This window comes from Aegilops tauschii, chromosome 3 (assembly GCF_002575655.3).
Source record: "Aegilops tauschii subsp. strangulata cultivar AL8/78 chromosome 3, Aet v6.0, whole genome shotgun sequence".
NCBI classification, from domain to species: domain Eukaryota; kingdom Viridiplantae; phylum Streptophyta; class Magnoliopsida; order Poales; family Poaceae; genus Aegilops; species Aegilops tauschii.
The window spans coordinates 617,934,168-617,949,953 of record NC_053037.3 but is presented as its reverse complement, the minus strand read 5'-3'; the positions used below and the strand labels follow the sequence as shown (position 1 = coordinate 617,949,953).

The following is a 15,786-nucleotide window of genomic DNA, read 5'->3' as shown; positions in this document are numbered from 1 at the left end:
GAATTTGGTATTCGTTCGATATTTTGATGAGATGTATGTTGTCTCTCCTCTAGTGGTGTTATGTGAACGTCGACTACATGAAACTTCACCATTATTTGGGCCTAGAGGAATGCATTGGGAAGTAATAAGTAGATGATGGGTTGCTAGAGTGACAGAAGCTTAAACCCTAGTTTATGCGTTTCTTCGTAAGGGGCTGATTTGGATCCACTAGTTTAATGCTATGGTTAGGTTTACCTTAATACTTCTTTTGTAGTTGCGGATGCTTGCAATAGGGGTTAATCATAAGTGGTATGCTTGTCCAAGAAAGGGCAGTACCCAAGCACCGGTCCACCCACATATCAAATTATCAAAGTACCGAACGCGAATCATATGAGTGTGATGAAACTAGCTTGACGATAATTCCCATGTGTCCTCGGGAGCTCCTTTCTCATTATAAGAAATTGTCCAGGCTGATCCTTTGCTACATAAAGGATTGGGCCACCTTGCTGCACTTTATTTACTTTCATTACTTGTTACTCGTTACAATTTATCTTATCACAAAACTATCTATTACCTACAATTTCAGTGCTTGCAGAGAAAACCTTACTGAAAACCGCTTATCATTTCCTTCTGCTCCTCGTTGGGTTCGACACTCTTACTTATCGAAAGGACTACGATAGATCCCCTATACTTGTGGGTCATCAATGCTCGGGTCAATATTCACTCTGATGGGAGCAATTTCATTAAACTTTTCATAATCTTCTGACATGTCTGTCTTGTCATCGACTCCCACGATGTTTCTTTTCCCTGAAAGAACTATGTGGCGCTTTGACTCATCGTATGATGTATTCGCTTCCTTATCTTTACTTTTTCTCGGCTTGGTAGACATTTCCTTCACATAGAAAACCTGTGCCACATCATTGGCTAGGACGAATGGTTCGTGTGTGTATGCAAGATTGTTGAGATCCACTGTTGTTATTCCGTACTGCGGGTCTTCCTTTACGCCGCCTCCTGTCATATTGACCCATTTGCACCGAAACAAAGGGACCTTCAAATCAGGTCCATAGTCAAGTTCCCATATCTCCTCTATGTAACCATAATATGTGTCATTTCCGTTACTGGTTGCTGCATCAAAGCGGACACCACTGTTTTGGTTGGTGCTCTTTTTATCTTGGGCGATCGTGTAAAATGTATTCCCATTTATCTCGTACCCTTTTAAAGTCATTATATTCGAAGATGGTAACTGGGACAACAAGTATAGGTCATCTTCAATATCGGCGTCATGCATGACACGTGTCTGCAACCAACAGGTGAAAGTCCTCGTTTGTTCATGTGTAATCCAGTCTTCATTCTGCTCCGGGTATTTGGAGCTTAGAATATTCTTGTGTTCCTCCATATATGAAGCCACCAAGGCGGAATTTTGTAGAACTGTGTAGTGTGCTTCAGTGAGAGAATGCACATCCATACATATTATTTGATCCGGTCCTAGCGTGCCATTTCCACCCAGTCCGCCCTTATGCCGTGATTCAGGAACACCAATTAGCTTAAGGTCAGGAATAAAGTCAACACGAAACTCAATGACCTCCTTATTTTCATGGCCCTTGGAGATGATTCCTTCTGGCCTAGCACGGTTATGAACATATTTCTTCAAGACTCCCATGAACCTCTCAAAGGGGAACATATTGTGTAGAAATACAGGACCTAGAACGGCAATCTCTTCGCATAGGTGAACTAGGACGTGCGTCATGATATTGAAGAAGGATGGTGGGAACACCAACTCCAAACTGACAAGACATTGCACCAAATCATTCTTCAACCTTGGTATGATTTCTGGATCGATTACCTTATGAGAGATTGCATTAAGGAATGCACGCAACTTCACAATGGCTAATCGAACATTTTCCGGTAGAAGCCCCCTCAATGCAACCGGAAGCAGCTGCGTCATAATCACGTGGCAGTCATGAGACTTTAGGTTCTGAAACTTTTTCTCTGCCATATTTATTATTCCCTTTATATTCGACGAGAAGCCAGACGGTACCTTCATACTGAGCAGGCATTCAAAGAAGATTTCCTTCTCTTCTTTGGTAAGAGCGTAGCTGGCATGACCCTGATGTATGCCGTCCTTTCCGTGCATACGTTGCTGGTCCTCCCGTGCCTTCGGTGTATTTTTTGTCTTCCCATACACGCCCAAGAAGCCAAGAAGGGTCACGCAAAGATTCTTCGGCACGTGCATCACGCCGATTGCAGAGCGGACCTCTAGGTCTTTCAAATAGGGCAGGTCCCAAAATAAAGATTTCTTCTTCCACATGGGTGTGCGTACGTCAGTGTCTTTCCGAACAGATTGTCCGCCAGGACCCTTTCCAAAGATTACCTTCAAATCCTTGACCATATCATGTATATCATCACCGGTACGGTGGCGAGGCTTTGTCCGCTGATCTGCCTCACCTTTGAAATGCTTGCCTTTCTTTCTTACGGGACGTCTGCTTGGAAGAAATCAACGATGTCCCAGGTACACATTCTTGTTACAATTATCCAAATATATACTATCGGTATCATCCAAACAGTGCGTGCATGCGCAGTATCCCTTGTTTGTTTGTCCTGAAAGGTTACTGAGAGCAGGCCAATCATTGATGGTCACAAATAGCAACGCATGTAGGTGAAATTGTTCCTGTTTGTGCTCATCCCACGCACGCACACCTTTTTCATTCCACAGCTATAAGATTTCTTCAACTAATGGCCTTAGGTACACATCAATGTCGTTGCCGGGTTGCTTAGGGCCTTGGATGAGCACTAGCATCATAACGAACTTCTGCTTCATGCATAACCAAGGAGGCAGGTTATACATACATAGAGTCACAGGCCAGGTGTTATGGTTGCTGCTCTGCTCCCCAAAAGTATTAATGCCATCTGCCCTTAGACCAAACCATACGTTCCTTGCGTCACCTGCAAAGTCCTCCCAGTACTTTCTCTCGATTTTTCTCCACTGTGACCCGTCAGCGGGTACTCTCAACTTCCCGTCTTTCTTATGGTCTTCTCTGTGCTATCGCTTTGACTTGGCATGCTCTTTGTTTTGGAACAAACGTTTCAACCGTGGTATTATAGGAGCGTACCACATCACCTTGGCAGGAATCTTCTTCCTGGGGCGCTCGCCCTCGACATCGCCAGGGTCATCGCGGCTGATCTTATAGCGCAATGCACCACGTACCGGGTACGCGTTCAAATCCTCGTACTCACCACGGTAGAGGATGCAGTCATTAGGGCATGCATGTATCTTCTGCACCTCTAATCCTATAGGGCGGGCAGCCTTCTTCGCTTCGTACGTACTCTCGGGAAATTCGTTGTCCTTTGGAAGCATCTTCTTTAACATTATCAGCAACTTTCCAAACCCCTTGTCAGGTACACCATTCTCTGCCTTCCATTGCAGCAATTCCAGTGTGGTGCCCAGCTTTTTCTTGTCAGCTTCGCAATTCGGGTACAACAATATCTTGTGATCCTCTAACATGCGCTGCAACTTTTTCTTCTCCTTTTCACTTGCGTAGTTTCTCTTTGCATCGGCAATGGCCCGACCTAGATCATCAGCGGGCTCATTTGATGCGTCTTCTTCAGCTTCTTCCCGCATTGCCGGCTCACCTTCTTCCCCCATTGTTGTACCATCATATTAAGGGAACCCATGGTCAGGATAGATGTCATCGTCCTCTTCTTCTTCATTGTCTTCCATCATAACCCCTCTTTCTCCGTGCTTGGTCCAAAAATTATAGTGGGGCATGAAACTGGACTCAAACAGGTGGACGTGAATGGTTCTTGACTTAGAGTAGTTCAGATCATTCTTACAGTTAGCACATGGACAAGGCATAAAACCATCCGCCGGCTTGTTTGCCTCAGCCGCAAGCAGAAAAGTATGCACGCCATTAATGAACTGGGGAGAGCATCGGTCATCGTACATCCATTGCCGGCTCATCTTCATTTACACAACACCGAATAGACCAAATTAATACAAGTTCATACATAAAGTTCGTACATAAAGTTCATACAACACTTATTCTCATAAAACAACATACAAATAACTCTCTAGCTAAAGCATTTAAATGCAACAACAAATGCAATCAAGATCGCAACTAAGGTAACAATTGATCCAACAACATAATGATAACAAGCCTCACTATCGATGGCATATTTTCTAATCTTTCTAATCTTCAAGCGCATTTTCTCCATCTTGATCTTTTTATCATCGACAACATCGGCAACATGCAACTCCAATTCCATCTTCTCCCCCTCAATTCTTTTCAATTTTTCTTTCAAATACTCGTTTTCTTTTTCAACTAAATTTAACCTCTCGACAATAGGGTCGGTTGGAATTTCCGGTTCACATACCTCCTAGATAAAAATATCTATGTCAAGTTGATGGGCATAATTTGTCATAAACACGAAATGCAACAAATAGTTATAAAAGAGAATATACCACATCCGAATCATAACCCGGACGAGGGCCGATGGGGACGGGTATCAAAACCATGGCACTATGTATAACAAACAAAGTACGGGTAAGATAATTATACAAGTAACTATATATCTAAATAACACAAACATGATTTTTCTTATATTATAAAGATAACAACAAGAGGCTCACCACAAGGTAGTGCCGGCGATGGGACGGTGCGGGCGATCGACGGTGGTTAGGATGGAGACGGGAAGGCACTAAGTAAACCACACCTACATATGCAAACAAAGAGTTATTTTGATCTCAAATTGCATATAAATCAAATAAACTACAACATATAATTCCTCCCAAACTAAAAACCCACAAATCACTATACTTATAGAGCATTGCAAGAGCTAATGTAGCAATGAGAGATGAAAGGATAGAGTTGCTAACCTTTGGGATCACTTGATGGATGGGGTGCCTTCAAATGTTGGAAAATTTTGGCAAAAATGGAGGTGGGAGCTCGAGCAAGAGGGGAAGAAACACAGAGAGGAGGGGAAAAACAGAGGGCTTCGGCTCGGGCTGGAAGAAGCACTATTTATAGTGATATCTCTAGTCCCCGTTGGTTACAAGAACTGGAACTAAAGGTGAACTTGTAGTCCCGGTTCATGGCATGAACCGGTACTATAGGTCACGGTGGGGCCGCAGCCTGACACAAGCCTGCCACCACCTCTTTTGTACCAGTTCGTGCCACGAACCGGTACTAAAGGTTCGCCACGAACCGGTACTAATGAGAGCCGCCCACCTAGCCGTTGCAACCGGCACTAATGGTCACATTAGTGCCGGTTCTATTACAAATCGGGAAGTGTTGAACATAAGACCCTTTTTCTACTAGTGCAAGAAGCTACGACAAATATGTCCAAATACTTGTGAGCTGGATCACTTGATAAAAGAGGCATGCGTTGGCAGTCTTGGGATAAGATGGCCATCGCAAAGTCAAAGGGAGGGCTCAGATTTTGTGATCTCGAGGTCTTCAATGATGTTATGCTAGTGAAGCAAGCATGGAGACTTTTGGAAAATACGCAAAGCTTTTGTGCTGGAGCTCTCAAGGGTAGATACTACCCAAATGGAGGTGGTCGTCGAATTGCCCGGCCCTTAGGGAGAGACCGATGGCTAGCAGGGTGTCCCAGTGGAGCTGTACGACGCCTTCGGGGTCGTTGTTGTCGTCATTGCTGTTGTTCGCCGCGTCGGTTGTTGCCACGACCCTTAGGTCAGCAATGCCGGTTGCCGCCTCCCTATCGGGCGCATTCCGCGCCACGTGGCCAACGTAGGCGCCTCGGTGCGCCATCATAGCTTGCCGAGCGCGGGTGGCGCAGTAGTAGCTCCAAGTGCATGTCGCTCTCCCTCTCGTTGTCCTGGCGTACCAGAGCCATGGGTGAAAGCTGAATAAAACTGTTGCTTATTGATGATTTGGTGCGGCATACAAGAGTATATAAGAGGGTACAAACCGACTTGGGGTAGGGGTACAAAACTGACTTGGACTAGAAGTCGTATACCATAATGACTACTCTAACACCCCCCCGCAGTATCAACGGCAGGCTCGACGACGTTGAGACTGAAACAGATATCTTGAAACGGCTTAGTAGGTAGTGCCTTGGTGAAAATGTCAGCAAACTGAGCCGTAGAGGGAACATGAAGCACCCGAACCTGACCAAGAGCAACCTTTTCACGAAAAAAATGAATATCAATCTCAATATGCTTTGTGCGTCGGTGTTGAACTGGATTGCTGGTCATGTAGACTGCTGATATGTTGTCACAGTAGACAATAGTGGCCTGCTCAATAGGCCCGTGTAGCTCGAAGAGTAACTGCCGAATCCAGATTGTATCTGCAACGGCATGTGCCACAGCGCGATACTCAGCCTCGGCCGACGAACGTGAGACTGTAACCTGTCTTTTCGAAGACCAAGAAATCAAATTGTTACCAAGAAAAACACAAAAACCGGAAGTGGACCTTCGAGTGTCAGGACAACCAGCCCAGTCTGCATCAGAGTATGCGGTAAGCGAGTTTGGAGAAGAATTATTGAGGTGGAGACCATGATTGAGAGTTCCTTTTAAATACCGAAGAATGCGTTTAACATGATTATAGTGAGGAACCCGGGGATCATGCATATAGAGACATGCTTGTTGAACAGCAAAAGAGATTTCAGGACGAGTAATGGTGAGATATTGGAGAGCACCTGTTAGGCTACGATAGAGAGTAGGATCGGAAAAGGGTTCACCGGTAGCCGAAAGTTTAAAACTAGTATCGACAGGAGTGCGAGATGATTGACAGTCAAGCATACCAGCACGATTAAGAAGATCAAGAATATACTGGCGTTGGGAAAGAAAAAGGCTGGAGGAATCTCGAACAACAGCAATGCCTAAGAAATGATGAAGGAGTCCTAGGTCAGTCATAGAAAATTCAGATCTAAGAAGAGAGACAATATGATCTAAGAACTTTTGAGAGGAGGCGGTAAGAATGATATCATCTACATAGAGAAGTAAATAGGCAGTGTCAGAAGTTTGATGATACACAAAAAGAGAGGTGTCGGAGAGAGATGGAGTGAAGCCTATTGTTTGAATGAAGGAGGAAAAGCGTTGAAACCAAGCTCGTGGGGCCTGTTTAAGACCGTAGAGAGATTTCTGAAGAAGACATACATGAGTTGGAAAGGATGGATTTTCAAAACCCAGAGGTTGCTGGCAGTAGACAGTTTCTTGAAGGGAACCATGGAGGAAAGCATTTTTAACATCAAGTTGGTGAATGGGCCATGAAGAGGAGACAGCAACACTAAGAACGGTGCGAATGGTGCTAGGTTTAACAACAGGAGAGAAGGTTTCTTCGTAATCAATTCCTTGTTGCTGAGAAAAGCCACGACAAACCCACCTTGCTTTATATCGTGAGAGGCTCCCATCGGAGTGGAACTTTTGGCGAAAAATCCATTTGCCAGAAACAATATTTGTATTGGGAGGACGAGGAACAAGTTGCCAGGTGTTGTTTTGAAGTAAAGCATTATATTCTTCTTGCATGGCAGCGGCCCAATTGGGATCAAGTAGAGCAGTTTTGTAATTCTTTGGAAGAGAAGTGAGAGATACGGAGGTATGAAGGTTTAGGCGGTCTTGGGGTTGATGAAATCCTGATTTGGCCCTAGTACGCATGCGATGATCATTAATCGGGGCTGCTGTAGGAATAGCACGAGGGGGTAAGGTGGGTACTGGTGAGTCCGGCGCAGCGGAAGAGTCGGACGAAGGAGTAGGGCTGGGTGGTGGAGTGGGAGCAGGGCTGGGTGGTGGAGTGGGAGTAGGGGACGGGGGTGTTGGGGAGGGAGCAGGGGTCGGGGGTGTTGGGGACGTCTCGGGTGGGGTGAGTGTATGGTTGGGATTGGCTATGGTGGGTGTTAATGGTGGTGGTGATAAGTTGTGTTCCGCAGGTAGGGGAGTATATAGTTGGAAAAGGACGGGGAGAGGGGGTGTTTGCGGAGCTAGGGGTGTTGGATGGTGTAGTAGTGCGTTGTGAGAAAGGGAAAATGTGCTCGGCAAACATGACATGACGAGAGACATGAACGTGTCCGGTGTGAAGGTCGAGACAGCGATAGCCTTTGTGCTCGTCAGAGAAGCCGAGAAAAGCACATGGGATAGAGCGTGGTGACAATTTATTTGCAGAAGTGGCGTAGGCATTGGGAAAACAGAGACAGCCGAAAACACGAACCGCGGAGTAGTCGGGGTGGAAAAGAAAGAGGGAATGATAGGGAGTAGTGTTGGGTTTAGTTTTAGAAGGTCGAATATTTAGAAGGAAGGTGGCCATGTGTAGGGCTTTAGCCCAAAACTTGGGAGGCATAGATGATTGAATGAGGAGAGTGCGAACTATATCATTGAGGGTGCGAAGAGAGCGTTCTGCTTTACCATTTTGAGGGGAGGTGTAGGGACATGAGAACCTAAGCAGGATGCCATGTTGTAAGAAGAAAGTACGATTTTTAATGTTATCAAACTCGCGACCATTGTCACATTGGATAAAGCGAATTGGGAGGAAGAAGTAAACAGACACATAGCGTTGAAAATTAAGGAAAAGATAATGGACCTCGGATTTGTTGCGTAGAGGAAAAGTCCAGACAAAGTGGGTGAAATCATCTAGGATAACAAGGTAGTATTTAAAACCCGAAACACTTGCAATGGGAGAGGTCCATAAATCACAATGTATTAATTCAAAGGGATAAGTGCTACAAGAACTAGAGGAACTAAAGGGAAGACGCACATGTTTGCCTAATTGACAAGACTCGCAAAACACAGAATTATGAGAGTCCATATTACATGGTATGGTAAATTCACTAAGCATAGAAGCTAAGACGGCGGGGTTGGGATGGCCCAAGCGACGATGCCAGAGATCGACGGAGGCCAGCATGGATGTTGGAGGGGTGGCGGCAGGAACTCCATTAAGAGAATAAAGATCACCGGAGCTATTGAAGCGAGCGATCTCGGCCTTGGTCAGGTAATCCTTCACAGATAAACCAAAAGGGTCAAATTCAGCCGAAACTAGATTGTCGCAAGTAAATTGGCGAACAGAGATAAGATTTTTAATGAGGGCGGGTGCAACTAGAACATCGCGAAGTAAAAGAGGTTTGGTGGAAGAGGGAAGTTGAGCCTGACCAACACAATATATAGGAATAGATGATCCATCTCCAAGGATAATGGAAGGGAAAGGAGATTTAGTGCAAGAAGATAACCAATTACTAGATGCAGACATATGACTAGAGGCCCCTGAATCAAAGATCCAATCCGTACCTGAGTTTCCTTGTGCAGCAAAGTTATTCATGGCCTGGAGAAAGGCAGCTTGATCCCAGCTCGGCGTCGCAGGTGAGGGTGGCGTCGGAAGTAGTGCCGGTGGATACGATGGTGAAGGCAGTAGGGCCGGCTGGGGAGTGTAGTAGGCATTGGCCGGCTGTGGTGGGGGTGGCGTCGGGAGTAGGGGCCGGCTGAGGTGTGTAGTAGGCGCCGCCGTCGGTGCTGTAATGACCATAAGGAGCATACGTCGGGGTGGCGTGACAGGCATTGGCCGACTGTCGGGGGTTGAGAACCCCGGGAGCACCAGTAGGCGGCCGAAGGCCGGGTTGCCAGGCACCTGAGTATGCCGGCGGAGCACCGAGGGTGGATGGAGCGGACCAGGGCATGGGCCATGCTTGAACAAGCCCCGTCCAAGGATCATGAGGAGGCCGCCATGCAACCGCAGATGGAGCACTGGTGGGTGGTGCAGGACTCGGTGCTGGTGATGTCGTAGGCGGAACCGAACGAGTCGACGGCGGCCTGTAGATAGGGTTTTTGCCGCGGTAGTTCGGACTAGGACGCCAGCCTGGGGGCGGTTGAACAGATGACGATGCGGACGGCCCAGCGGCAGGAGCCGGCCTGGAAGGCGGCGCTGGTGTAGACGACAAAGGAGGACGAGCCGCAGCATGAAAGACCTTGGGGAGAGAGTCCTTGCGAGCTTGTGTTTCCGCCGCGAGTTGTAGCAAGGAACGAACTTCAGCGAAGGTAGGAGGGGGCCGTATCATCGGTATGAACGAGGCTTGCTTGTCAAAGTCTTCGCTGAGGCCGACGACGACGATATTGATTAGCTGTGAGTCGCTAACTGCATCGCCGAGTTCGCGGAGCTCATCACCAATGGTCTTACCGCGCTGGCAGAACAGGTTCACCGGGGCGTCTCCTTGCACCATATTGCGAAGCTCGGTGTGGAGAGCGTTTTTCCGAGCGTCGGTGTTGCTTTGGAAGAGCTGACGGAGGGAGTGCCAGATGTTGGCAGCGGTGGCGCCGTCGTGATCGAGCATGTTGAAGATCTCGGTGGTGATGCGGGTGTAGAACCACTGGACGATCGCGAGATCGTCTTTCAACCATTGCGGATCGTCGGGGCGGGGAAGACAGTTGGCGGCGACATGCGAGCGCAGGTTGCAGCGGCCGAGGTGGAGATCGAAGAGATGTCTCCAATGGTAGTAGTTGTGGGCGGCGAGATCAAGAACTATGGGGATGTAGGGGCTGACGTCGGAGATTGTGTCAGCAAGAGATATTGGTGCGGCGAGGATGGGTGCAGGGTAGTTTTGTGGAGCTATGGTGAGGGCCGAGAGAGAAGCAGCCGCGGCGTTGGCAGCCTTGGCGATGAGTGCGGCCCGGCGCTCGAAGTAGCCGGGCGGCGGCGGCGGCGGTGGCGTTGGCGGAGCCATACCCTAAACCCTGGGACCGGTATCTGATACCATGAAAACTGAATAAAACTGTTGCTTATTGATGATTTGGTGCGGCATACAAGAGTATATAAGAGGCTACAAACCGACTTGGGGTAGGGGTACAAAACTGACTTGGACTAGAAGTCGTATACTATAATGACTACTCTAACAATGGGGTCTATTGGCAGCGGAGAACCTGTACTAACGTAATGTCAGAAGGTGGGGGCTTAATAGCACGAACCTATACTAGTGTATGAATGTATATCGTGTTTGTATGTTTTTGTCAATTTCATTTGGAGGTTTGTTAACAAAACATAAATGATTCTCAGCCCTAAAAAATAAAATGGATGCGATTGTATGGGGAGACCGCCTCTGTCCACAAAAGCATTGTGACAGGTTGGTTCGAAAGAACCGCCTGTGAAGCATTGGAGGAGGTTGCAAAAATTGTAGCGACACAGTCTTTGAGGCAAAACAAAGAACCACCGCCGACCCATGTAAAAAAAACTTCCTCCAAAGCCTGATTATGTACTAGTGGTCTAGACCACCATCCCTCATGGGCACCGACATGGTCATGCTAACATGTACCTTGAATATGCCCACGTTGCAGATGAAACCAAGACCGCGTGAAGGGTATTGCAGTAGTTTCTGCTTCACCATGCACAAGTTTCATGTAATTCAACATAGTACCCGATTGCAGATTTGCAGTGAGATGATGATCACCTTGTTCCCCAAATATATAATGTGATGCCAAGGATCATCATGGAATAATGTTATGTCAACTACTAAGGCCTGTTATCTCTAACCGTGGTTACCAATCTAGTTCATGTATGAGTTCACATATGCCCAATGTGTGAGAATTGATAAACGAAAAATAGCCTTGTTTGAATTTGTGATGATGCATTGAGAAAATAGGTCAAAAGAAGAAGAAAAAACGTTGTGATGGTCTCCTCATTATAGCTTATGTCAATGATGAAGTCGTGAAACTCGAACGTTGGTCTTGCGAATTAAGGGTAACCAAAGCCAAAAGCGAATGCAATGACTCTAGCTTATAGGCAGCCATGGACGAAAGGCGATATAGAAGAGGAAGATCAAGGGAACCAGGGGAGTAAACAAGCGCGCCATTAGAGTTCAAAAACACAGTGTAGTTGGAGACGGCCGTGGAAAATCAAGTGTCGCCTTCAAACCGCGATCAAACTGAAAGACTTTTGTACCCCTGATCCTACGGTACCCTATTTTTTAGCCGCGGATATTATATTCCATTATCGGGGTTGCTTAGATGAATGGCTTGCCGCAAATTTTTGTGCATAGACCGAACATGGCCTGATCGTCGATCGTATGACGCGCTTCACTAACCATCCCTACACCAAACGCGGCAAGAGCCATGGGCAATAAGCAACCTTACAACACGAAAAAATAGGGAAAATTTCTCCTTTGTGTTTCAAAATTGGAAAATAGTCTCGTTGGTGGTGGCAGCTTGAAACGTTTGAAGGTTGGGGCGACATCCTTCTAGACAACCACCTCATCCTCGCTTGCCCCTTCGCCCGACAGATCTGGCATGAAATGCCCCGCCAGACAACGGGCCCTCACTACATGACTAGTGGCAATCCGTCCCAACGCCCATGCGCAAGGGCCTTGGCACCATGACTCTCCTCGTCCATTGGATGATTTGGAAACATCGCAACGATTGCGTTTTCAATGGAGGACGACCATCGGTGAACACCCTGCTAACGAAGATCAAGGAGGAGGCAGCCCTTTGGGCAAGTGCGGGTGCTCTAGGGCTTAGAGCCATGACCCCACAAACATGGGACGTTCATTGATTTCGTCAATTCGGAACCTGTAACCGCCTTATAGGAGGATTGTAACAACTCTCTCTCTCTCTCTCTCTCTCTCTCTCTCTCTCTCTTTTCAATGCAATGAAACACAAGCTCTCTTGCATTTTCTCGAGGAAAAAAAACATCCTTCCAGACAACAGAATCGACGGCGGGAGTCCCCGGAAAAAAAATCTCAAAACTTCACGTTTTGTTTCTCTGTGGCGATCTCAAAATTTCAAATGCAGCAGCAACCAGTCGCCTGGACCGCCCTGATTGCCAGATATGGCCCAGTGGCCCAGCCTCTCCTGAAGCCCACCTGGCCCAGTTCTGAAATCCCAGCGCCGCAGCGCAGAGGGTCGCAGACCATTTCGGCGTTTCCTCCGCTGGCGCAACCCTAGACACGGCACGGCCGGCGGCGAGGCGCCGTAGGCGTCCGGCGTGGGTCGTGCCTCCGTTCCTCGCCCCTCTGGCCCGCGCGCACGGCGTCGCCTTCCCTGTTCGTTTTGCTCCCTTTTCTCCGGCGCTCCTGCAGCAACTGAGCCACTCTGTAAGTTCGTTTTGCACCCTGTTCCCTTGTATTTGAAATTCGAGACCTGTTGGCGGTGGATTCATCAATTGATGAAAGATCTGCAGTGCTAATTTATGAGGCCTACCTGTATGGCTAAGTTATGTGGGTTGTCGAGAAGTTATTAGCCCAGTTGTTCACATGCTTGTTTAGATCCAGTTGCTTAACTGAATCCAGTGCTAATTTAGATTGCCTTTTGATATTCTCTAGATCTGCAGTGCTAATTTCACAGAGTTATAGCATATTTGATTTGCTAAGAAAGATTAGTTAATTGTCAGCTGGAATCTACTCTAAAACTTACTACATGTTTTAAGTTAGTACATGTCGATCATTCTTATTGTTAATGTTTGAATTAAACACGTTGTGGCTCCTGAATTATTTGAGTGCAAGCCCACATCTAGGTTAGAAAGGAGGGCCTGTCCAGGGGTAAATTGACTCTGTCCTGAAGTAGAGTTGCATTTCATCATTTGCCCCACGTTGACAGCATCTCAATTATATACCCTATATCGTTTTTACAATCAATATTTTGCAGGACAAGTTTTCTCATTCATATTTTATTCACCTCTTTTTCAAATGATGGCACGTGTATTCAACAAAAGAAACCCATTTCCAACTTGCAGCATGGCACATGGTTTCTCTTCAGGTTCACAAACAATAATCAAGCTTTTCACCTTACCAACGAAGTGGTCGAGTTCAGTTCTGTTCATAGAAACATACCGGACTTGTTGCTAAACTGCCATCCCTTGTTGTTGCTTAATTATCTTTTGTTTTTCTATGAACAAACAACTTTCTTAATGTACCACTTAATTTCTGCATTTATTGTATTTTTAGTGATATCTGATAGACCACACGCTAATTTAGGCTTCCTGTCTTCTGGAAATACTAGGACAGTCTGAAGCAATGAGTACGTGTAAAAAGGCCAGGGCGGAAGCTACATCTTTTGTGGGTTCAGACAGACTGAGCAGTCTACCTCCAGAGATAAAGGGCGACATCCTCTCCCGTTTGAAGGTCGAAGAAGCGGTTAGGACTAGCATCTTATCAAGTACTTGGAGGGATGCATGGGCTAATATGCCAGCAATATCTCTGCGCAATGGAGATTTCGCACGAACCAAGTTCGTTATGTTGGTCGATATGGTGCTAGCACTCTACAAGGGAACCATAGAAGAATTTGATATATCAGGTAAAAGAAGTTACCATGATGAATTCGCTAGGTGGATGCTCATGCTGTCAAGGAGATCACCAAGATCAGTTGTAATCAAGTTGAACTCAGGGCTAGAGTATAGGATTCCCTCATGCCTCTTTTCTATCGTCGATCTGAAGTCTCCGCGACTGAAAAACTGCATTATCAGCTTGCCCCGGGTATTCCAAGGTTTCAAGAGACTAACTTACCTCAGCCTGAGCATTTTCTCCTCCACGGACAGGGATATCCAAAATTTGATCTCCTTTTGCCCTGAACTGACTGATTTGAGATTAACTTCTTTTGAGGGCATCAACTGTCTAAACATTCAAGCCCCTAAACTGGAATATCTTTGTGTTGTTGGGGACATTGAAGACATTAATTTGGATGCCCCTAATCTGGACGAGGCCATTCTCTGTCTTGATCAGAAAGCTAAATCGTATCAATCTGTTCCAGTTGCGCATAACAAGGAAAGCAATGTCACGTCATTGGAAAGCTAAGTGGCATTAAAAAACTTGGAATTATTGGCACTTTCATGAAGGTGAGCTATTATTAGCTCCAATATTACTATAGCCTTCTTCTGCCTTCTGACTAATCTGTTTTGTCATTTTCTTTTGTTTTCTTGTTGCGATATTTATCAAAGGGGTGCATACTTACGAAGCTCCCTGCCGTGTTTACTCGCCTGGAAGATATTGGTTTTATGATAAATTTTGAGGATCAGAGACAAGTCTTGACCGCGTGTTCATTGTTACAGAATGCCCCTAACTTGAAGAAGCTTCTCATGTGGGTACGTATGCCTCCAGTAAATCCTCTCCCTCCCTCAATCACCCGATCCTTGTTCATTCCGTTATTTATGGCACATAACGAGTTGTGCAAAAAAAAATGCAGAGTGACTCTTCGAGCACATGGGATCAGGATCAGGCCAGCATTCAAGAGCTTACCCTGCAAATGCAAATGGACCATCTCATAACGGCCTGTGTGAAATGTTTCCAGGGTTTGGACTACGAAGTCGAGTTCGTGGGAAAGCTATTGAGCTGTGCACCTGCTTTGGAAGAATTGAAAATAGAGTGGGAGGGTGAAATGGCCCGCAGCATTGTTCTTACCAAGCTATTAGCTCTGCCGAGGGTGTCTCCCAGGGCCAAGATCATTGTTACATGATAAGTATGATCCCTCATCACATTGCCGATCTAATTTGCTGCGGGTAGAATTATTTTGGCTTTGTTTATGCGGATGTACCAGCTAGACCTGGTGGTTATATATGTGTGTGCATTGGACTCAAATCATCAGGTAGTGGTAGTGTGTTTTGTTCGGTCGGAGTACCTGATGTGCTATCAGCAAGTGTTTTCCATATGAAACGCTACAAACCACTGCTGTCGTTCCTCAAATGTGCGAGTTCAGCTCGTCTTGTTTTGTGCCTGTGTTTGCTCTATGTTACATTCCTGGTTGTAGCAAATATATGTGTCCATGAGAAGTGATCACATTTAAGAAGTGTATCAACAAGAAGTGAATCGAAGTAGCTCATACATCACTTCTTGTTGATATTTGTTTCAGGTTCACCTGAATCCGTCTACTTTCAGAAATCATAGCGTTTA

The 15,786-nt window shown here is 46.3% G+C and overlaps 1 protein-coding gene and 1 pseudogene across 4 annotated transcripts; one reads left to right on the top strand and one right to left on the bottom strand.

The window, feature by feature from the left end:
• Positions 1 to 664: 664 nt before the first annotated feature.
• On the bottom strand, positions 665 to 3,622 carry LOC141020842 (uncharacterized; annotated as a pseudogene).
• Positions 3,623 to 12,785: 9,163 nt separating this feature from the next.
• Positions 12,786 to 15,604, top strand: LOC109747710 (F-box/FBD/LRR-repeat protein At1g13570-like). Of its 4 annotated transcripts, XR_006671301.2 has the most exons (4): positions 12,802 to 12,999; positions 13,904 to 14,735; positions 14,949 to 14,981; positions 15,083 to 15,185. XR_006671301.2 is itself a non-coding variant. In XM_040386041.1 (3 exons), the coding sequence occupies exon 2, from the start codon at positions 13,918 to 13,920 to the stop codon at positions 14,692 to 14,694; it is 777 nt and encodes a 258-aa protein (XP_040241975.1). In that variant the 5' UTR covers positions 12,786 to 12,999; positions 13,909 to 13,917; the 3' UTR covers positions 14,695 to 14,735; positions 14,838 to 14,981. The 4 variants fall into 4 exon arrangements, 3 of the variants coding, with proteins under 3 accessions (XP_040241975.1, XP_040241974.1, XP_073367463.1); XM_040386041.1 differs by lacking the exon at positions 15,083 to 15,185 and having other exon boundaries at positions 12,786 to 12,999; positions 13,909 to 14,735; positions 14,838 to 14,981; XM_040386040.3 differs by lacking the exon at positions 15,083 to 15,185 and having other exon boundaries at positions 12,804 to 12,999; positions 14,838 to 14,981.
• Positions 15,605 to 15,786: the final 182 nt, after the last annotated feature.

Excerpts from the sequence above, each read along its gene's own strand:
- LOC109747710 (XM_040386041.1), top strand. The coding sequence starts at position 13,918 with ATGAGTACGTGTAAAAAGGCCAGGGCGGAAGCTACATCTTTTGTGGGT.